The 23856-nt window shown below is 37.2% G+C and overlaps 1 protein-coding gene across 2 annotated transcripts in view; it reads right to left on the bottom strand.

Moving 5' to 3' along the window:
• The window catches only part of LOC106867427 (eukaryotic translation initiation factor 3 subunit D), a 34306-nt gene that overhangs the window by 7228 nt on the left and 3222 nt on the right, over positions 1-23856 (bottom strand). For both annotated transcript variants that reach the window (XM_014912301.3, XM_089356702.1), the window contains exons 2-9: positions 23669-23714; positions 21478-21617; positions 17586-17674; positions 16975-17044; positions 12338-12459; positions 8837-8969; positions 5570-5851; positions 1517-1599 (exon numbers count right to left, since the gene is read on the bottom strand). In XM_014912301.3, the coding sequence (XP_014767787.1) occupies positions 1517-1599; positions 5570-5851; positions 8837-8969; positions 12338-12459; positions 16975-17044; positions 17586-17674; positions 21478-21617; positions 23669-23714 (965 nt within the window). The remainder of the gene's footprint in view (positions 1-1516; positions 1600-5569; positions 5852-8836; positions 8970-12337; positions 12460-16974; positions 17045-17585; positions 17675-21477; positions 21618-23668; positions 23715-23856) is intronic.

Below are 23856 nucleotides of genomic sequence, written 5' to 3'. Positions count from 1 at the left end.
TCATTAGACTATAGCCATGCTGAGGCACAGCCTTGAATTTTTTTTTTTTTAGTTGAATGAATGAATCAGCCCTAGTATTTCTTTTTTAAGTCTGGTACTTATTCTTTTGGTCTCCTTCGCTGAACCGCTAAGTTATGGGGATGCAAACACACCAACACCGGCTGTCAAGTGGTGGTGGAGGAACTTACAAACACATACATGCACAATAGGCTTCTTTGAGTTTCCCTCTACCAAATCCACTCACAAAGCTATAGCAGAAAATATGCTCAAGGTGCCATGCAGTGGGGCTGAACCTGGAACCATGAGGTTGGGAAGCAACCCTCTTACCACACCTTGACCAGTGTTTTCATCTTCATCGTTTAACATCCATTTTCCTTGCAAGCATGGATTGGACAGCTTGACAGAAGCTGGCCAGCTGGAGAGCTGTTGAGATTCCAATTGTCTGTTTTGGCATGACTTATAGTTGGATGCCCTTCCTAATGCTAACCACTTTACCAAATGTGCTGGGTGTATTTTATGTGCCACTGGCATAGATGCATTTACATAACACTGGCAAGACAAAGATTTATCAGCTGGGAGACGGTGTCAGGGTATGGCCATAATGGACATTCCTGTATGCATGGAGGGCCGCGATTTTACTTAGCTTGACATGTCTTCTCAAGTACAGCAGATCACCACATTTCATGGTTCCTTGTCATCTCCTCAGTGAGGCCCAACAACTGAAGATCTTTTCTCACCACTTCATCCCATGTCTTCTTGGGTCTACCCATTCCACAGGTTCCCTCCACAATCAGTGGTCAAGTAGAAATAATGGTAAACTAGGTTGTGTTAAATGGAATCAAGAAGAGTGTAATACATATAACACATTATACAAAGACTGATGGAACTTTAAAAAAGTTTAGTTACAGTTAAGTAATCAAGAATTCAGTTAACAATTGAGTATATATAACTCATGTTAATAACATGAGCAATATAAAAGTGAGAAGGTAGGACACATGTCTCACCTATATTATTAATTCTTCATTACCAAGCTAGTTACTTTATATAGGTTACCTAATATAATTCAACTACTTCATCATCATTTAGACTTCAGGCAAATTGTCATCTAATATACTCTAGTTATAACTGAATTAGCATCACAGCAACAACTATATCGTCATTACTATGTTTTATATCCATGGACTAGATAAGTCCACCAAGATGCAATCTTCTACACCTGTTTACTTCAAACACTCAACATCATGTACTGGCCAGGATGATATAACATGTCTACTTCCTTCTACATCATTCACTGCTTTTTAGTTTTAAATAGAAATAATGGGTTGGTGATGTTTATAGCCTCTAAGTCAGTAAATGATTCCCGCCACATTAGATTTGCTGTGAACTGACTGACATAACAATAACAGCAACTGTTAAAATATTATTGAATGATTAATCAAAATAGATACAAGTAGAAAAGATAAAATCATTCATAGTTTCAAATAACTGTTGCCATTCATATATCTTGATTACTTACCGATAGCCAACAGATGCTACCACACTATCATCATCTTCACCAGCAAATGGGTTTGGCTTGTCAAACTCATACTTTTCATCTCCCTAAAATAAAATTAATACAAAATTACCGACCTGCACATTGTTTCAATATTATCAATACAAAATAAGTCATACACAGAATAAATATTCCAAAAGAACAAATTAATCAAATATGAAGAGAGGAGACCCCCTTCAGTCATGAACGACCATGGGATTGCACCTAGAAAGTTACCCTCCGAGGAACAAGTCCCGGCAAGGTTGTTTATGGAAGGCCAGCAATCGCCCACGCATACCAGCCTCCCCTCTCCACACCGCTGATGTTATCCAAGGAAAAGGAAAAGGCCGATACAGCTTGGCACCAGTGATGCTGCAACTCATTTCTACAGCTGAGTTAACTGGAGCAACATGAAATAAAGTGTCTTGCTCAAGAACACAACATCCAGCCCGGTCCAGGAATCGAACTCACAACCTCACGATCCTAAGCTCAACGCTCTAACCACTGAGTCATGTGCCTTCGCGTAATCACATATATATAAAATGAGGTAACAATGAGGTAATCTAGCAGTCTACCAACCAAATTAAAGTAACTAGTCTGATGAATTTATTGTCATCCTGGAGATATACAAAAATAAACATTCAACTGTGACAAAATGTTTTGTTGAGAACTACCAGAATAAGGATTGAAACTTTTCAGTTTGGTTAAATCTCTCCTGAAACAGGTTGAACACCATTTTATGAGTTATGCCTACAAACAAATTAAATTGAATTCTCAACTAATCAGTGATTAGTGAGTAGCTAATGGCTATGAAGTAATAGTCAGACAACCATGATAGACAGCAGTGACTTTTGCAACCAGACAGATGTCACACTACATATGTAGGCATATTCCTTACTCATGAATGCATGCACATATAAATATAACATTTATATTTAGCTAACATTTATCAACACCAAAATTGAAGCCCATTTGTGTCAAAAATTTTATCTTGCTGCTCAGAATTTATCATGGTTAAACTTGCTAGTGGCAAGTAGAGAGAGTAAATATTCTCATTCTGTGTTTATTACAGCATAAATTCCCTACCAATATATTCTGTATTCCATCTTGTTGTTGTTGGCACACCGTCGCTTACGATATCGAGGGTTCTAGTTGATCCGATCAACGGAACAGTCTGCTCGTGAAATTAACGTGCAAGTGGCTGAGCACTCCACAGATACATGTGCCCTTAATGTAGTTCTCAGGGATATTCAGCGTGACACAGTGTGACAAGGCTCACCCTTTGAACTACAGGCACAACAGGAACAGGAAGAAAGAGTGAGAGAAAGTTGTGGTGAAAGTGTACAGCAGAGTTCACCATCATCTCCTGCCAGAGCCTCGTGGAGCTTTAGGTGTTTTCGCTCAATAAACACTCCCAACGCCCGGTCTGGGAATCGAAACCACAATCCTATGACCGCGAGTCCGCTGCCCTAACCACTGGGCCATTGTGCCTCCACAATTTCCATCTCTATAAGTTGAAATAAATATTTTCTACAAACTCAATAAAAGCTAAACAATATTGATGAAGCTTTAACTGTATACACACACACACACACACACACGCAAATAATTTGTTAAGGAAACATCAATTTTATTTATATATATATATATATATATATATGTATGTAGGTATGTATATACATACACACAAAATAATTGAGAATTATAGGGAATATAACACTATGTAGTAAGAGTGGAGTAATAAATATGGAATACATGAAATCTGATGAGAATGAGTAGTGAAAAACATTTGAACATCAACGATACTGATTAATGCATGAAGGAAAGGTAGCTACACAGAACTAGATAGTTAAAGGTCAACACAGCAAGAACACATAGAAATAATACAGAAATAAATGTTGTACACTCATTCAATTCAGTTGTTAACATTCAGTAATTAATATTCACTTGTCAAAAAGCTGTACAAGCCATGTACAGGGACACTATCAGTAAGGTAAGGATTGGCAAAGAATTCAGAGTACAAGTTGGGGTTCACCAAGGATTGGTCCTCAGCTCCCTTTTGTTCATCATAGTCCTCCAGGCAATAACAGAGGAATCTAAGAGAGGCTGCCCTTGGGAGCTACTCTATGCTGATGACCTTGTTTTTATAGCTGAATCACAACCAGAACTAGAGAAGTTTCAGGTACGGAAGCAAGGTCTAGATACAAAGGGCCTTAAAATTAATCTAGCAAAAACCAAAGTTTCAATAAGTAGGAGGGTAGATAAATTACAAATCCCTTAAAGTAGAAACCCCATAAGATATACCTGGTGTAAGCTATGGACAGTATAAGAGGTGCAACAATATCAGGGGAATGTTAACAGGGAAAATAGCTTTTGTGTGTGGAAGATTCACAGGTACAATAAACACTGAAAATGAACTTCATCAACTTCCAGGAGGGTAAGCTAGAGGTAGTAGATAGCTTCCGTTATCTTGGTGACTAAGTTAGTAGCAGAGGTGGATGCGCTGAGAGCATAGCTGTGAGAATAAAAATATGCTGGGTAAAGTTCAGAGACCTCGTACCTCTGCTGGCAACAAAGGGCCTCTCTCTCAGGGTGAAAGGCAGATTGTATGATACCTGTGTGCGAACAGCTATGCTACACAACAGTGAAACATAAGCTGTGACAGCCGGACATGTGTAGACTTGAAAGAAAAGAAGCCAGTGTGCTTCACTGGATGTGCAATGTCAGTGTCCATGTATGACAGAATGAAGCATCTCGAGTAAAAAGTTGGGCATAAGAGGCATCGGATGTGGTTGTGCAGGTATAGTCACATGATGCGCATAGATGAGGACAGCTGTGTAAAGTGCCGATCTCTAACTATGGAGGAAACCTGTGGTAGAGGTAGACCCAGGAAGACATGGGATGAGGTGGTGAAGCATGATCTTCAAACTTTAGGCCTCACAGAGGCAATGACTAGTAACTGAGACCTTTGGTGATATGCTGTACTTGAGAAGACCAGTGAAGCCAAGTAAAATCATAGTCGTGGCCAATGCTAGTGTCATGTAGCTGACATGGAAAAAGCACTTTTCAAGCATTAAGCCTCACAGAGGCGAAGACAAATGACCAAGACCTTAGCATTATGTCGTGCTTGAGAAAAAGACCATGAAGCCAATTAAAATTGCAGTTGTGGTAGACACTGATGTCACGCCAGTGGCACATATAAGCACTCGTTACATTCTCAGAGTGGTTGGTGTTAGGGAGAGCATCCAACCTAGAAACCATGCTAAATCAGAGTCTGGTGCAGCCTTCCAGCCCTGGTCAAACTGCCCAACTCATGCCAGCATGGACAACAGAGATTAAATGATGATGATAAACTACTAAATCAGTTTATACCCACTGCCAGCATCACATAATTTCTAGATAAAGATATGGGAGTTCAGAAATTTTCTTTGCAACCAAATAGTTCAGGGTTCAATCTTATACTACATGGAACATTATATTAGACCTTTCTGTAGCCTCAGGTTGACCAATGTCCCACAATATTCAAGCCGTTATCTCAAACCAGTTTGAATGCTAAAGGGTTAAGCTTGGACTTTTATGGAGAGCAATGTGACGTCACCTAAAATTGGGACTTAGGATTGGCTTCTGAAACACTTTTGGAAATAATACTCTCCTTTAATTGAGCTACATTTCTTAAAATAACCCCTACATTGATTACATGTAGGTAATATAGATCTAAAGTATAAAATGTCTACCATATCAAGTAACCAAAATATTTATTCATAAAATATATATTTATATATACTACTGGTACCAATTCAAGGATTATCTACTGAGTGAAACAATAACAGTATAATACAAGACATTTACCACAATTAAAACCAGGTTGACTACATAGAGTATCTTTTTTAACCTTATCTGCATCAGTCAGCCAAGTTGATAATACTTCCAGGAACTAGCAGTAGAAGAGGCAGACACCTAACATCAATAAAATGCCATTGAAAAAAAAAAAAAGTAAAAGAAAACACAAAGCTTTTAATATATCAAAAGAAATCTTACCATTTTCAGAACTTGCTGAGAAAAGTTGTGATTGATGAAAGTAGCCTCCAGGGCCAGATTGTGAGGGAAATTAATGCTGCTGGCACCTTCTTCTTGAGGTGGTTCATTGGCTGTTTCACTAACAGTCAACAGGTCAAACTCAGATTCATCTCTCTTGTCAAAGAACAACTTATTCCCAACACGCTGCACAATGATGTCCCAGCTGTAGGTGGAACGAGTACTACACATAAGGGTGGCCAGGATTGAATCAGTAGCAAAAACATTACCCTGATTCTTGGCAAGCTGATAAATGAAATATATCAAATTTTAAAATCTAGAAGTCACAAAGATCTCAACATATTTTATATATACATTAGCATGCCAGTGTCATCAAAAATGTCTATAGTTTTATTAATGATAGAAAATGGTGAATCAACAGAATGGGAGAAACCAATGTTAAATGTCAGCAATCTAGTAAATAAATTGAAGCGCTTGAAGAATCAGATACAGTTGTACTTATTGATTGAAAATATCGTCCACATAATGTGTGTGCATATGCATGTATACATACAGACAGACAGAGATGTGCGTACACATACATCAATATAGGCATATATATATATATATACACACACACATACACACACTCTGCTGGGTAGTTGGCATAAGGAAGGACATCCAGCCATAAAACCCTTGCCAAAACAGACACAGAAGTCTGGTGCAGTCTTCTACCTGGCTAGCTCCTGTCAAACCATCCAACCCATGCCAGCATAGAAGACAGACATTAAACGTTGTTGTTGTTGGTGAGGATGATGATGGTGGTGTGTGTGTGTGTGTGTGTGTGTATGTATATATATATATATATATACCAAAGTCCCGTCTGATTTGGCACAGTTTCTATGATTGGATGCCCTTCCTAATGCCAACCACTTTAGAGTGTGCTGGATGCTTTTACTTGACAGGGAGGCTATCAGTAAGGTGAGGGTTAGCAACAAGTATAGCAATGAATTCAGGGTACACACTGGGGTTCACCAAGGATCAATCTTCAGCCCCCTCCTATTCATCAAAGTCCTCCAGACAATAACAGAGGAATTTAAGTTGGGCTGCACACGAGAGCTCCTCTATGCTGGTGACTTTGTTCATGTAGCTGAATCACTACCAGAACCAGAAGAAATTTCATGTGTAGAGAAGCAAGGTCTAGAAACAAAGAGGCTTAGAGTTAATTTAGCAAAAACCAGTCTTAGTAAGTAGGAAAGTGGACAAATCACAAATCCCTTCAGGTAGATGGCCCTGCTCAATCTGTAGAAAAGGCATAGGTAGAAACTCCATAAGATATACCCAGTGTAAGATATACCCACATAGGAGGTGCAGCAATATCAGAGGAAGGTTAACAAGGTAAAAAGTCTGTGTGGCAGATGTACAGGTACAATAAACACAAGAAATGTGAAGAAAATAGACTCCATCAAATGCCAGAGGGGAAAACTAGTAGTTGATAGCTTCCATTACCTAGGTAACCAAGTCAGCAGCAGAGGTCGATGCTCTGAGAGCATAGCTGCTAGAATAAGAATAGGCTGGGGAAAGTTTAAAGAGCTTCTACTTTTGTTGGTAACTAAGGGCCTCTCTCTCAGAGTGAAAAGTAGATTGCATGATGCTTGTGTGCAAACAACCATGCTACATGGCAATGAAATGTAGGCTGTAACCACAGAGGACATGCAAAGACTTGAAAGAAATGAAGCTAGTATACTTCACTGGACATGCAGTGTCGGTGCGCATGTACAACAGTGTAAGCATCTCAAGAGAAAAACTGGGCACATCAGATGTTGTATGCAAGAGAGACAACTGTGTTGGTATTGCCATGTGAAGCATATGGACAAGGACATGTGGAGGGCACTTGTGAAAGAGGTAGACCTAAGAAGACATAGGACAAGGTAGTGAAGCATGATCCTCAAATGTTGGGCCCCAAGGAGGCAATAAGTGACTGACACTTTTGGTGATATGCTGTGTTTGAGAAAACTCGTAAAGCTAAGTGAAATCGTAATTGTGGTCAATGCCAGTGTCACATAAAAAGCACTCATTACACTCCTGAAGTGGTTGGCATTAGGAAGGGCATCCAGCCATAGAAACCGTGCTAAATCAGACTGGAACCTAGTGCAGCTCTCCAGCTTACCAGTTCCAGTCAAACCATCTAACTCATGCCAGTGTGGAAAGTAGACATTAAATGATAATGATGGCCATATACAACAGAAAATACACATACACACCACATTATATAAACAAATGGATAAGACTGACCAGCATATAAGAGCTGACCATTGAAATCAATGATCAGGTGACAAGAGTGTGATCAATGATTTCGATACTAACTGCTATTAACAGAATGGTTAACAGAAATAAACAGGAATTACAAGAATGGTTAACAAAAATTTAACAACTTAATTAAGATTACTGAAATGCTTTCATTTCATATCATTTTTTTAATTATCAGGTTATTCAATCATGATACTTATTACAGATAATAAAGACGAAGATGATGTATGGTGATGACAACAGCAGCAGTGCTTAAATATGACAAAGTATTTGCAAAGCTTCAACAAAAGTGATTAAGATCACCTTCTGCCACAAAACAATATACATGTCTAGATATATTCATCCTCTTATCAACAATGCAGATAATAGTGTGCAACATCATTTTAAATATATAATACAAATCTTCATATAAATACATCATCCCTGATGACAGGAGATTACTGTCAAGATGACACCTTGCTACCTTAGTCTTCCTAACATCACAAAGAGTGTCTAGGTGTTTGCTCTGATGGAACATTTCTATATGATGAGTCGAGAAATGTATAGTCACCTATAAAAGTTAACTCTTGTTATACAGACATCAACAATGCACAACACAGAACCTGAGAAAGTTTGAGTTTGAGAGAAGAAGAAACATGTTACTGCTAAGAAGCTTCCACTGTACTCACAGCATGAGAACAGAATAGATGAAATACATAGCATAAAGTTTTCTCTTCATTTTGAAAATAATCAAAAATTTGGTTGCATTTAGTAAAATAACTTGTATATAAAGGTATTTACAATCTAACAAGACATTCTTACATAAAATTACAAAAGAAGACTTTCAAAGATGAATCAGAGAACAAGAGTTAGTCTTATGTGGGGCGATATCAAAAATGGTTAATGTAATAAATTGTAATGACTACTAATACCAGTGATGATGGTGAAAATCATGATGTCAATTTACAAGAAGTAGAACACAACTTGTCTCTCTCTATTTACCTGTCTGATAATAGGATCATCAGTTGTAGTAACTTTATGGAAAATACGATTGATCCGTTTCAAAGGCCGCTCATTTTTGGTAGTCACACGATCATAAGACTTGTCATAAAACTCCATTTTACCACAGAGCAACCTGAATATTTAAAGAAAATAGTATAAAAATTAAAAATAAAGGTATTGGAAGGGTGATGCATACCTTGCATAAATACGAAGTCTGATCAACAAGTATCTGGACTCCTGCCATAGTAATGAAGCTACAGCATGCAGAGTAAAGTTGTTTGGCACAGATTGACTTTGAACCCTGCTGTGTATATGCACTAAGTTTTAACGTTCTACAACAATGCTTGGAAGGAAGGTGTGTAGCATGCGATTGTCACATTGACCATGACAGATAAAGTTGTCATGGCGATACCTGCTCAGAAGCATATGCAAAGTTGTAAAAAATGTATAGAGAGGAGTGTATAAGCTTGATGGTTCAGACGTTTCCAAGATGCCCCAAAAAATGTTGATATTGATGAACATTCTGGGGGACCCGCAACCAGCAGAACTGAGAAAAACATAGCAGATGTGAGGAGAAATCATCGAATCACCATCCATGAGTTATCAGAGGATGTGCAGACTAGTTATGACTCAGTTCAGTCCATTATCACTGAAGATTTGGGTGAGATGTGTGTCTGCCAAGTTTATGCCAAAACTGCTTTCAGTTGACCAAAAAGACACTCGGGTTTCAGTTGCACAAGATCTCTTTGATTGTGTCAAGAACAATGAGAACTTTTTGAGAACTTTGCATCACCAAGCTTTTGGCAAAATTTAATGCACATTCTCTGCTCAACTTTCTCTTTCATGGTCAATGTAACTATCACATGCTACACACCTTCCTTCCAAGCACTGCTGTAAACAGTGGATGTGAGCTAGAACGTTAAAACTTAGTGCGAATGCACAGCACAATTCATGGTCAATCTATGCCAAGCAGCTTCAATCTGCATGCTTTAGCCTCGTTACTATAGCAACAGTTCGGATACTTGATTCGTATATTCTCAGACGAATTCATTTCAACAAAATGACATTAAGAGTTATTTTCTCTGCCTGTGTATGGCTATGGAACAAAATTTTGATTCACCCGTCCATCAATTTCAAAGATAATTATTATCAAACCAAAATTCAGCCAGTCATCCAATGTGTATTTCTGCCAAATTTGGTGAAAATCCATTCAGCCATTTTCCAGTAATTTTGCAAACACAAAGATGAGCAACTACAATACCCTGCTTAGATGCTTTGGTAATTTAAGCCAAAACAAGCGAAGGTGTTAAATCAGTTATCTTAGTCTCCTAGCCAGGCAGGTAACAAAACTTCAGATAAAAAGCCACTACATCTTTCAGTATAGGCATCAATATTATGATAGTTACAAATTTCTATATCACTAAACACATTAATATTAAAACAGCTACAAATACATATATATATATATATATATATATATATATATATATATATATATATATATATATATGGTGAACTCTCCTATCAAAGACACCCTATGAGCATTTAGCTTTTGCCAAATGACCTGCACAAATGGTTTGTTTGCCACACATTAGCTCACTCCATCCATCAAATCGACATTGTCTGAACAGGTACTGAAGTGATCGTAGCCCCTATGGTATTCCTCAGCCTACTGGAAAAGCAGCCAAATTTTTGTTGAATCCCCATTACATTCTTGGAATGGGCAGCCAGCTATAGAAACCACGCCAAATTAGATTGGAACCTGGTGTAGCCCTACAACTTACCAGTCTCAGTCAAACCATCTAACCCATGACAGTATGGAAAGCAGACAATAAATGATGATGATGGTTGATATATAATATCAATGTAGACAGCAAGATTCTCCCTTAGATCCTCCAGTGCCATTAGCACAATGGGCAGACAGTGCTTGCTTTTCTCTTAGCTCCATTAGAGCAGACTTCTATTGCTATAATGTTGTTCCAGAATATGCAGCAGCACATCTCCTTTGGTCTTCTACATGGTCTTTTTCCTCATTCTGGCATCCACTCCATCATGATGATAGAATATTTCTCCTGCAGTAATAAAAGCACATGGCCAGTAAATTATATCCACTGCTCAGTCACTATATCCTGTAAACTTCCCATGCTAGCTCTTATCAACTTTTCATTTAGCACTCTGTCCTGCAAAGACATGCCCAGGATTGAATGTAGGCAGCATTGATGGAATGTGTTTAGCAATTGGGAAATCTTCGCTCTCTTCTTCCAGGTTTCATGGGCGTAAATGGCTGTTGGTATAATAGATGAGTATAGCTGCAGCTTTATCTTCCTACTGATAGTCTTTGATCTCCATACTGGACAAAAACATTGGAATACTAACATTGCTTTACCTCATTTGAAATACAGCCACTGAGATATGTAAACTTATTGATGTACTCAATTTCATATAGTTTGAGACAGACAAGTTGTGCTTGGGTTCCACCAATTCATATGGCTTCGGTCTTTTCAGTACAGATCTTTTGCCCTCAAACTGTATGGTCTATCTGTCATGGACTGCAGCATATCTCTGTTGAAGCTTAGTAATGTCAAGTCATCTGTGAATCCAAATGTTATTTTGCTTAATCCCCATGTTATTCCAAAACTGGTGCTATCCATTGCTTTCCACATGATGAACTCTAGCACTATCAGGAACAGAAATGGCAACAAAATGCAACATTGTCCCACTCTAGCAGCAATTTCAAACATGTCAGTGGTTCTGCTGCTCATCTTCACAGAACACTGCAAGTTCCTATATAGTAACTTAAAGATGTTGAAACATCTGCTAGAGACCCCATAGACTCCCAAGCTATTCTGGAATGTATCTCGGTCAACACTATTAAATGCTTTTTTAAAGTCAATGAAATTAATAAGCAGCTGTACTCTACGTGCTTTGCTTTGCTCAATTATATTCCTTCATACAAGATCTGTTCCATACAGGACCTGCCACTCTGAAAACCTGCCTGCTCCTCTCTCAACACATCAACGATCTTCTTCAATCTATTCAGCAGGAAGCTGCAAAGAACAGATAACAGTTAAATACCATGTCAGTTGCCTGTCAGATTACCTTTTTGGGGCGATAGTGTTACCATCATTCCATGCCCCCAATCATCTGGTAGATCTCTCTGCTGCTAAACAAAATGTGTCAGATATTGTACAACCTCTTCCCTATCATGCTTCAACAGCTCAGCAGGTATATCATCCATGCCAGACAATTTGCAATTTCAAAGCAGCCATATATCTTTCACATCAATGTAGAGCACTACTACTTGAAGTAATTCAATACTGAATTAAAATCTCTCCATAAGCAACTACATAAAACTATAAAAGTTGTGATACAAGAAATTGTAATGAAATGTTCTCAAATTATGAGAAATCAACTATCAATACCTGCAAGAAAGAATTAGTGCTCAGTAATAAAGCCAATACCAAAACTATTTGAAAGATATCTTTCCAATTTATTACTCACAAGTCTTCAGGTGGTTCAATTCCAGGTAAACTGAGTTTGCTAAGTCTTGGGAAGTCCATATCTTCAACTACTTGCCAGGTTTCACGCACTTGCACTGAAGCATCTCGGTTTTTAACAGGTGCCTGAAAGTAATAAGTTGAAAAATAAACACAAAGAGATAGAGGGGAGTCCAAGATGTAGGAATGAAGAGGTCAGTCAATGGGTGTGAAGTTGGAGAAAGGAGCACAAAATGGGAAATTTTAGTGGTGGGGAGGAATAATGCAGAAACCCAGCATTGTAATTTCTTGTTATTTAACATTTCCTATGTCACAAGCTGGTAGAAGAGAACAGCCACACTTTGGTAAGAGGGAACAGTGAGAATGTCACAATTTGGTAGGAGGAAACAGTCAAGTTCTGATAACAACTCTGGAAGAATGAAAAGTGAAGTTCACCTCTGTGAGATTTGAACACAGAACATGAAGATTTATAACTAATTCTAATTCAGTTGTCTACCAACTTTAGCTCCTATTTACACTCAGTAAAGCCATTTTTAGTCTTATTAAGAAAGGACCTCACAAAAATGGAAGTTTTCTTTGTAAATGAACATGCCTGTGTGCAGCTGGTCATTTGTATGGATATCCCATACAAATGGGATTAAAACAGTTTGATTCAGATTCCATGCTACTTAGATTCCAAGCCCTTAACAGGACTTTTCGCCAGGCCAGTGGAAATTCAAATAAACATGGAGGTGCAGGAAGTCTAAGATGGCTACCGGCAGATAGACTGTAGTTGGTTAAGAAAAGTCATATGATCTCACATTATTAGTATTGAAAGTGAAATGACAGCTGTTCCTTGAGAAAAGGACCACATGGTTGAACAGGAAATGGGTCGTAGCAGTGTGACTGGGTCGATGGTTAAGGGAGTGGGCATACAAACTTGTATGTGTGTATATGTGCATATGTGGGTGTATGTGTGCATGTACGCATATGCATGTATGAGTTTTTGCAGATGTATGAGTGCATGTACAGACACATGCACACAATAATACCTCACATTACAAGGACCCACTTTATGAGACTCAGAGTTTTTGAGCTTATTTTATAATATAAAAAAGCCATTTTGTGTATGTGGCAACATCATTTGGAAAAATTTTACCCTCAGTTTCTTAATGATTTTGAGGGTCTTGAATCACACGAAAATGTACAAAAACAGAAGAAACTGTAAACCTGGCAAATGAACTGAATCTGAACATGCTGGCAAATCTTGTAGGCGAGCTGCTTCAATCACATAATGACAAACTCACCAACAAAGGCATTGTAATGCAAGAGCAGGCAACAATAGAAGAGGAAAAGGTCACAGCTGATGAAACGTCAGTTAATGTTTTCATGTTGAAAGAACTTGCAGAAACATTTCGACATTTGGATAAAGCCTTGGAAACTTTCCAAGCACAAGATTTAAATTTTGAATGAAGTGCAAAAGTTTCTATGACCATAACAAATGCTTCTGCGTGTTACTGAGAAATTTATAGAGAGCAAAAAAAAGCTTCTTCTAAGCAAATATCCCTAAATTTTTTTTTTATAAAGAAATCTACAAATCCGTCTATGAGTCCTTGTGAGTTAGCGACTGCGTCTACAATTGATGGTGTGCGCGAGTCTAGTGCAAGTGATTCAGAAAACAATTATAATAATATATATTTATTATAAATGAGCTTGACATTCTTTAAACTTTACATAAAATATTCTTCACATTCTACTGTTTTATTGCCATTTATCTAAGAATATTATAAATTTTATAGGTAAAATACTTTTCTGGGGATGAATTACGAGTTATGACATTGCTACTATGGGAAATTATTGCTTTGCTTTACAAGTTTTCACTTTATGAGTGGTCTCCAGGAACAAACTAACTTGTATATCAAGGCATTACTGTGTGTGTGCATGTATGTATATATACACACACACACATCTCCACAAGCTTGGAAATTTAAGTAGCATGGAATCCGAATCAAACTGTTTTGATCCATACATTAACTCCAAATAAATGCATTGAGTGCCCTTTCTTTTGTTTGTCCACTCACTCGTGTGAGTGTGTGTGTGTGTGTATACACACACACACACAAAAGGTGTCCAGCTAAGTTTGATATTTTATGTCCTTCTATCAGGAACAGCTCAATGTATTGGTAAACAGTCAATGGCATTAGCGAGCACAGATTAAAGTTGCAGTTGAGTAAAAGTTAATTGACATAGAGGACTAGAAAGCCATCCAAGTATTGAAAAAGAGTTACCTGTATCATGATGATTCGCACCAGGTATCAAAATGCCAACATCATGATTGTTGCTCAATGTTTTGTGAACACTGTAAAGGCTATAAGATGCAACATGGACAGCTGTAACAGGAAGGGACAAAGTAGGCATTCTGACACCAAAATTCATCCAACTACTGCAGGACAAGCTGATGGAAGATCCAAGTAATCTGGGCTTTGGTGAGAGAGATGGGTATTGAAGTTGCCACTATGAAGCTGGTTCTGAATGAGGACATTCACAACAACTTGTACAAGAAGTACAAGGGACAAATTTTGACAGCCAAGGAGAAGTGCTCGATAAAGGAAAAGAAGCTTCTGAACAAGCTGAGGAATCCTTTTTAGCCAAGGATAATTTGGTTCTTCTCAGATGAGAACTTATGCCAGGACCAGTTGCGCAACACCCATTTGTCTTACTGACAATCCATGTGATGTTCCACATATCATGAAAACCATGTTCCCCCCAAACTGTGATGGTCATTGGATGTGTCTCCTGTGAGTGACGTCATGCCACCCCACTTGTTTGAACAGAAACTTAGGCTCAATTCAGACGGACATGTGAAGCTGCTGGAGACTGTGGTCAAACCCTGGCTGGAGAGGGTTACTGCTGGAAGGGCATATGTATGGCAGCAGGATTCAGCTTCTTGGCATACCTCTGGAAAGAGTCAGAAGCAGTTGTTGAAGAATCTCTATGACTTCACCAGCCCCAATTTTTAGCTTCCTAAATCCAGATTCTAATCCCATGGCTTACTATGCAAGGGGTGCAACTGAAAGACACAAATCACTCTGCCTACAAGATCTGTCCAAAATGAGGGAGGTATTCAAAAACCTTCCCAGGGACAGTGAGGAACACATGCGCCAGGTGCTGAAGCTCTCTTAAGGCCTTGGTGGAAGCTGAGGGTGACTCCTTTGAATAGCCATAATCTAGTTGATATTTTCTGACTTTTAAAATGCTTTATTTTTGGATGGGATATTGAGATTTTCTTTTCTTTTATGCAAAGTCAAATTTATCCCAAACACCGTGTGTGTGTATCATCATTATCATTGTTTAATATCCACCTTCCATATAGGCATGGGTTGGACAGTTTGCAGTATTGAGGTCTATGACATAACACAAGATGTGCATAATAAAACTTTGTAGTTAGATTCAATTTGACTTACACATTCAAATTGAGAAATGATACTGAAATGATAACTAACTTGATTAAATAGGTTTACAATAATACATGGTTACACAGTATGGATGTAATAATAGACAACATTGTCAAGAGTTGAATAGAAAATATAAAGGGGTGTAACAAAAGATGCACCACTTCTAAAAACTGAAATAAGACCACCATTAAATCACAATAGTAAAATTACATAACAGAAAGAGCAAAGCCAAAATGTAAATCTACTGTGGAAAGCTGCTTAAACATGAAAAACAAACCAGAACATTCTATTAACTCTTAACATCTTGAACATGTCTACACATCACCATGTATGTTATACTATTGTAGTTCAGCTCATGTAAATAATAGTGGAAATTCAAAAATGAAAGTTTGAGTTAAAATGTTCACTAATCATTCTTTGAGTGGCTACTTTGATTAATTGATGGATTTATGGTAGACAAGGATTTTGAGATGATAACCAGAGTGATATATTTATTTATTTTTTTCATACAAATAGAAGGTTGTGATCAGATTTTCCCTCAAATTGATTTGAACAAAAGATTACTTGAAGAATGATTGGATACTGAACCTTTTGCAAGTATCATTGGTCCAAAAATACCTTAAAGACTTGATGTGAAATCTGCTGAATATTTTTCAAGGAGTTTTGATCGGTATTATTGCATAACTTGTACGTGAAAAAAAGGAGCAGATATGTTGATCAAATTCATGCATACCTGGATATGTTATTTCTGAGGGTGAAACTCAGATTACCTGTAAATTTCATAATAGGCTGCAAAAGGGTCAAAGAAAACATTTTTTTGTATGATGTTTGTATGTCCATGAATTATTAATAATTGCATTTATTACAAACATCTTTCTTTACGCTTTCTTTAAGAGTGTATCTGCTTTTTAGTTATGTCACTAACAACCACACATACATAAGATTATTTTTAGTACAAATTATTATTTATATTAAAATAAACTAAATCTTTTCTGCAACACTAGCAATTTTCATAGTACTCTGACCACAAGTAAATACACTATAGACATTTGAATAAACTAACCCATTCTTAGTTATTTTCTGCTCAATGATTACAAGACTGAGCTTTGGCTTAGAAACTTTCCAACAGGATGTTCAAAGTTAAATATTTTCTCAAACAACAGAGACATTAACAATTCAAGATTTATTTACAAATGCTAAAGCTTACCTTCTGCTTATTTTCCTGCAACCTTTTTCCAAACTGCTTCTGCCATTTCCGTAGCTGTCTCTGACGATCCCTACAAGAATAAAGTCAAAATCATTATTTGGGAAAGAACTTCCAGTACCATATATATTGTTATATTCCTTAATAAGCCAAACAATCTTTAGTTACATTTTTTAATAAACTAATGAATATATGTCTCTATTTGTTAATAAACCAAGGAATATATGTCAACATCACTACCCATTTATAAAATAGAGGGCCAAGTCTCTTGTCAAGTAGCTGAGTGTCTGAGCACAACACTTTACCCCACGTACCCCAATTCATATGCAAGTCTCATTACAATACACTGACCATTCATGAGGAAGATATTTCTTCAACGTATAGCTGTATGAGAACTAGTCTAAGTAGGATATATCAACATTGGAGATGAGATCTGGGTGGTAAAAGCTTGTAAGCTTTTAATGAGCAGAAGTAAAAGAAGGGAAAAGTAGTTGAATACAAATGAAACTAATCAGAGTTGACTACAAAAAAGTACTGAAACATGTATTGATAATTATAGATAATATAATCATTTTAGAAATCAAAACAGACAGTATGTTAAAATAACTTCTTACCTTTCACGACTTTTTTGGGTTTTCGACAGAGTTTGCATATTAAGAGAAGCCTGTTGCTGGCGCCTCTCTCTCTCTCTTCGCTGTTTATGCTACAAGTAATAATAATTGTTTCTGATTTAGGCACAAAGCCAGCAATTTTGAGGGGAGGGGATTAGTCGATTACATCGACCCCAATACTTGACTGGTACTTTATTTTATCGACCTCAAAAGGATGAAAGGCAAAGTTGACCTCGGCAGGATTTGAATTCAAAATGTAAGGAGCATGAACAAATACTGCAGGACATTTTATCCTATGCTCTAATTCTGTCAATCCACCATCACTACAAGTAATAATAATAATAATTCTTTCTACTAAAGGCACAAGGCCTGAAATTTGTGGGGAGGGGACTAGTCGACCGTATTGACCAAACCCAATGCTTTGGCATGATTTCTTCAGCTGGATGTGCTTCCAAACATCAGCTACTTTACAGAGTGAACTGGATACTTTTTCGTGACACTTGCATTAGTGATGTTACCAAATAACTCACAAGACAAGAACCCTCAAATGAATGGGGGTATAGTATTGAGAAGGGGTAGTTTTCACATTCTACAATACAATATTAAGAAGAAATTCTCAAATTAGGGTAGTTGAGATTTCCATTCCCAACACTCAAGCTAACAGTCTAGAAGCAACTACATTATCAGTAATAAAAAGCTTGATAATTGTTGTAGCAGCAATCTGTTAGAATTAATACTGCACCTATAGCTAAATGCAGTGGCAAAAGTAGTAGTAGCATGTTAAAAAATTACTACAATTTTACATGGCCACACATTCAATTGATCCTAGTAGTTAACTCTTGCAGAATTTGAACTCAGAACATAACAAGGTATTTGGGAGTCTTTTTCTGTTTGGCTTTCATTTTCCATTCCTTTAACTTTGTTCCAGTTGATTCCAAATTTGGTGCATTGATGGTAGTATTGTATACTAATTACGGAAATGAAATTCATTTTTGATGTAAATTAATAAATAAAAAGTTAATAACTTTCAAAATTTGAAAATTTTGGGTAATTTTAGTCAATGGTAAACCACAATCACAGTGATGCCTGTTTCCATGGTAACAAACCAAGCTGTTGTCTGCTTAAAAATACAACTACATACCTGCATTGTGAACTTTCATTCTTGAATTTTTGCTACAAAAACATTTTTTTTTTTCAAATTTGGTATATTGAGGCAATATCTTTCATATTGAATTTGATTTTGTTATTCACTTGTTCCAGAAAAATTTTAGAAAAATGTTCACTAAAAGTATCTTACTAATTGATTAACCCCATGTCATCCAGTAGTTAGACTGACCATAAACACCAACCTTAAACCCTAAACCGCAATTCTAACACTCTAAACCCTAACTCAACCCTAGTGTAACTCAAACTTTCATTTCTGAATTTCTGATATTGTTTACATGAACTGAACTACAATAGTATAATGTACAGTTCTTTTTTTTTTTTTTAATCTAACATAGTTTCTTTGTATTTTTAGCAAAAAAAGAAAAAAATTTCATTGAAGATATTTTCTTTTTATATTGCCTGTTCCAACATTTCACATGACTTAACTCATTTAAACTTATTAAAACTTCAAAACTTTCATCATCATAATATATTGCTTCCAAATCTTGTTAGGTAAAAATAATCCAAATTTTAACTTTTGTAACATTAAAAAAAAATTCTTCTAGAACAAGTGAACATCAGATTCAGCATGAAAAATTACATCAATAAAGCAAGTTTGAAAATTTTCACCTAATTTCAGTAAGTTACCTAAAAGAAAAATATTGACTACATGTGGCTGTGTGGTAAGAAGCTTGCTTCCCAACCACATGGTTCTGGGTTCAATCCCACTGTGTGGCACTTTGGGTAAGTGTCTTCTTCTATAGCCTTAGACCGACCAAAGCCTTCTGAGAGGATTTGACAGACAGAAACTGAAAGAAGGCCATCATATCATCATTTAACATCCGCTTTCTATGACAGTACCGCCTGATTGGCACTTGTGCCAGTGGAACATTAAAAGCACCATCCAAGCGTGATCGTTGCCAGGGCCGCTGACTGGCTCCCGAGGCATAGGTTGGACAGTTTGACTGAGGACTGGCAAGCCAGAAGGCTGCACCAGGCTCCAATCTGATCTGACAAAGTTTCTACAGCTGGGTGCCTTCCAAACACCAACCACTCCGAGAGTGTAGTGGGTGCTTTTACATGCCACTGGCATGAGGGCCAGTCAGGCAGTACTGGTAACAACCACGCTCAAATGGTGCTTTTTACGTGCCACCTACACAGGAGTCAGTCCAGTGACACTGGCAACAACCATGCTTGAATGTTGTTTTTCACATACCAGTAAGGCGACACTGGCAATAATCACGCTTGATTGGTGCCCTTTGTCACCAGCAGAAGTAGGAACTCACTGAACTTTGCTCAGGCTATTCTTATTCAAGCAGCTACACTTTCAGAGCATCCACCCCGGCTACTAACTTGGTCACCCAGATAGCAGAAGCTATCAACTACTACTAGTTTTTCGCCCTGGAATGTGACAGAAGCTGTTCTCTGCACATTTTCAGTGTTTATTGCTCCTGAGCATTTGCCACATACAAAAACTATCTTCACAGTTAGCCTTCCTTTGATATTGTCGCACTTCTTATTTGTCCATAGCTTACACTGGGTACATCTTATGGAGTTTCTCCCTACACTTTTTTTTACAGGTTGAGCAGGGCCATCTACCTGAAGGGATTTGTGGTTTGTCTCCCTTCCTACTTATTAGGACATTGGTTTTAGCTAGGTTGACTCTAACGCCCTCGATTCTAATCCTTGCTTCCACATCTGAAACTTCTCTAGTTCTGATAGCGACTCAGCAATTAGAGCAAGGTCATCAGCATAAAGGAGCTCCCAGGGGCATCCTGTCTTGAATTCCTCTGTTATTGCCTGGAGGACTATGATGAATAGGAGGGGGCTGAGGACTGAACCTTGATGGGCTCCTACCTGGAATTCTTCACTGTACTCATTGTCAACCCTCACCTTACTGATTGCATCCCTGTACATGGCTTGCACAGCTCTTGCTAACCATTCATCTATCTCTAGTTTCCTCATTGACCACTAAATACGGGACCGGGGCACCCTGTCATTCATCAACGAGGTAGTCAGCAAGAGGGTGTCATAAAATCGGTTTTTCTATCCATCAGGTCGCCCTGGCTGAGGGGCATAGGTAGAGATAATGGTTGCTAACTCATGATGTAGCACTAATTTAATCTTAAGTATTCTATCGCAGACTGACTACCTCGATTACCTTAACCCATTTTCCGCAAGAATACCCACACCCTTATATAGATATATATGCAAGTGTGTGTATGTGTTTGTCCCCCAGCCATCACTTGACAGTCATGATGGTGTGTTTATGTCCCTGTAACTTAGCGGTTTGGCAAAACAGACCGATAGAATTTTAAGTACTAGGCTTACAAAGATTAAGTCCTGGGGTCGATTTGTTCGATTAAAGGCAGTGCTCCAGCATGGCCACAGTCAAATGACTGAAACAAGTAAAAGAATAAAAGAATATATGAAAAGAGAACCGTTTCTTCTATTACTACTAAAATAGCCTGTTATACTCTCACTTCTATCGGCTTCACTGTGTTAACTCCATCACTTAACACTTCTGGTGTTCCTCTCCATATCTAGACGCCCTACCTACATACACTGACCTGCAAAGTATACATCAACCCCCATCAATGAAGATAGTAAGAAGGAAAATCTTCATGTGTTCCATGGACATATTTCCTCTAATTAACTTCACTGATCCCAGTAAGTTTTCAACTTATGAAGAGAGGAATTAAAGCCAACACTACACCAATATTTGACAAATATCAAAGTACCACCGCACCTGTTGGAATGCACGCCGACCTCTCTGGTAGTTTGGTTTCTGTCCTTTTGAAGCATCTACCAACTGAAATGTGCTTTCATCTTCATCATGAAAGTAAGAATATTGGTTGCCACCAGTTCCAAAAGCTGAATTATACTTTCCTATTCAAGAAATTGGAAACAACAGGAACAAAGACATTAAATAAATTAAAATTAAATGGGTATATTACATCATTCTTTAACATCCATTTTCCATGCTGGCATGGATTACACTGAATTCAAATAGAAAAATTAGGGTTTTTTGTCTTAGGTAGTATAGTTCATGAAGTTGGAAAATTTTAATTTTATTGGAAAAAGTAAAAGTAAGCATAACATTGCAAATTTTATTGCAAATATTAACATGAAATTGATTCTAGCTTCATCCTGAGCTTTTTAACATTACAATGGTTTACAGATCCCCATTCAGAACAATTGGTGAAAATTAGGTAAACTTGCAAATGGAATCATAAACATTTCAAACACTAGAAATTTCCATGCTAATCATGTGTATATAAACATATATTCATCCTACACAAGAAATTATATGCAGTCATCAGCCAACTCATTGAACCTGACCATAGTCTTCGATATAAAATGGTACTTTTAGATATGAGGCATCAACTGGAAATTGCATGTCAAATTCAGGTTCCTCTGGACTTGTCTTTGTTGCAGTGAACATAAATATTTTACTTTCTGTTAGTCAACTGCTTACACCAGGTCCATTAAGTTTTTAATTTCTCTTTCATTTTGCTATGAAAATGTCTTTATCCACTGTCATAGACATCAACTTAGTTCCAAAAGAAAAAGCTGAATAAATAAAAGAACTTACACCACATATATATTACTGGTATTCTTTGATGTCATCAATTATGTGGTTGCCCACCAAGTAAATGATGGAATTCAAGGACCAGGTTTCTTTTATCTCTTTTTAATTGGTGTTAATATCATTTGCATTGAAAAAGCTTAACAGTTAATACATGGTGTTATTGTAAACATCAAACCCAAATGAAATGCCTTGCTATGCTGGACATTATACCTGTACTGTCAATGCTGAATGATTAATTATACAGGACAGTTAAAAGTGTCCTGATGGAGAATATGTAAATGGAACCTTTCCCCCTGTAATTTTTTTTTTTTTTTTACAGAATCCTCCGATTTTGAAAAAAATTTCAAAACTCTCAAATTCAAAATTTTTTCCCAACAACAGAGTAATTTCCAACTAAGCTTTTTGATGTTCCAAACTTTAAGAATAATTAATGAAACTGATTGGAAATAATAATTTGCACACCACAAAACCAAAATTAAAAATGAAATTTATATAGGACAGAGTAGAATGAAGGTTTTGTATAGGGAGTCTGTAAATGTAAAACCTAAACTAATACTCAATTGTGGTTGCTAAATAACTTATTTGAAAATTCAAGTTACTAGACCACTGACTTGGTCCTTGACAAAAGGTCTTTAGTTACTTTATATCAGAAGTTAGGTATGCAGTTTTTATCTCGCTGCATATGTTGGCAGACTAATAACACTGATAAGTCATGTGGTCAATGGCATGATATATTACACCCTACTATCTTTAAAAAGAATAGAAGACAATAAATACAATGGTCAATACACACTGCCTGAAAACCAATAGGGTGGTCAAACACCTCACCCATAGATCTACTGGATGTTGAGCTTAAAATTTCTATTTGAAGTTACTGGTAATGGTTTAGAACAGTGGTTCCCAACCCTTTTGTTTTCCCACAGACCCATTTTATTATGCTTATCCTTAATGTGTGCAGGCAGGCAGATATGAAATTTTGAATTTAGTTCACGGACCCCCAGTACTAACTTTGCTGGTTTAGAAACTCAACTCTCAGACGTTCCAAACATAAGCATACAACAAATATATATATATATATATATATATAGGTACTACTAAAGCAGCGCGGACCCGAACGCGCAGTCACGCGTCCGCGCTAGCTAGTCGTGAGTGGTCGATCCTAACCCTAACCCTAAACACGTATTCATTTGCACACGCGGGATAGGGTTAGGGTTAGGATCGACCACTCAAGACTAGCTAGCGCGGACGCGCGACTGCGCGTTCGGGTCCGCGCTGCTTTAGTAGTACCATATATATATATATATATATATATATATATATATATATATATACAAAATTAATAACATACCTAAATATCTTTTATCTTGATAAGTGGCACCAGTCCAGTCAGATACCTAATTACAATAAACAGACATAACATACAATAACTGAATATTAAACATATGTAGTATTAATAGTGAACAGATATCAGAGAGAGATAACAATATTTTATTGTATCAATGTAAAATAATATATTTTGATAGCACATTAGATGCA

The sequence above is a fragment of the Octopus bimaculoides genome, chromosome 8 (assembly GCF_046866305.1).
Source record: "Octopus bimaculoides isolate indiv1 chromosome 8, ASM4686630v1, whole genome shotgun sequence".
Lineage (NCBI taxonomy): Eukaryota > Metazoa > Mollusca > Cephalopoda > Octopoda > Octopodidae > Octopus > Octopus bimaculoides.
Note: the sequence above shows the minus strand (reverse complement) of the source record. Positions and strands in the feature narration are given on the sequence as shown.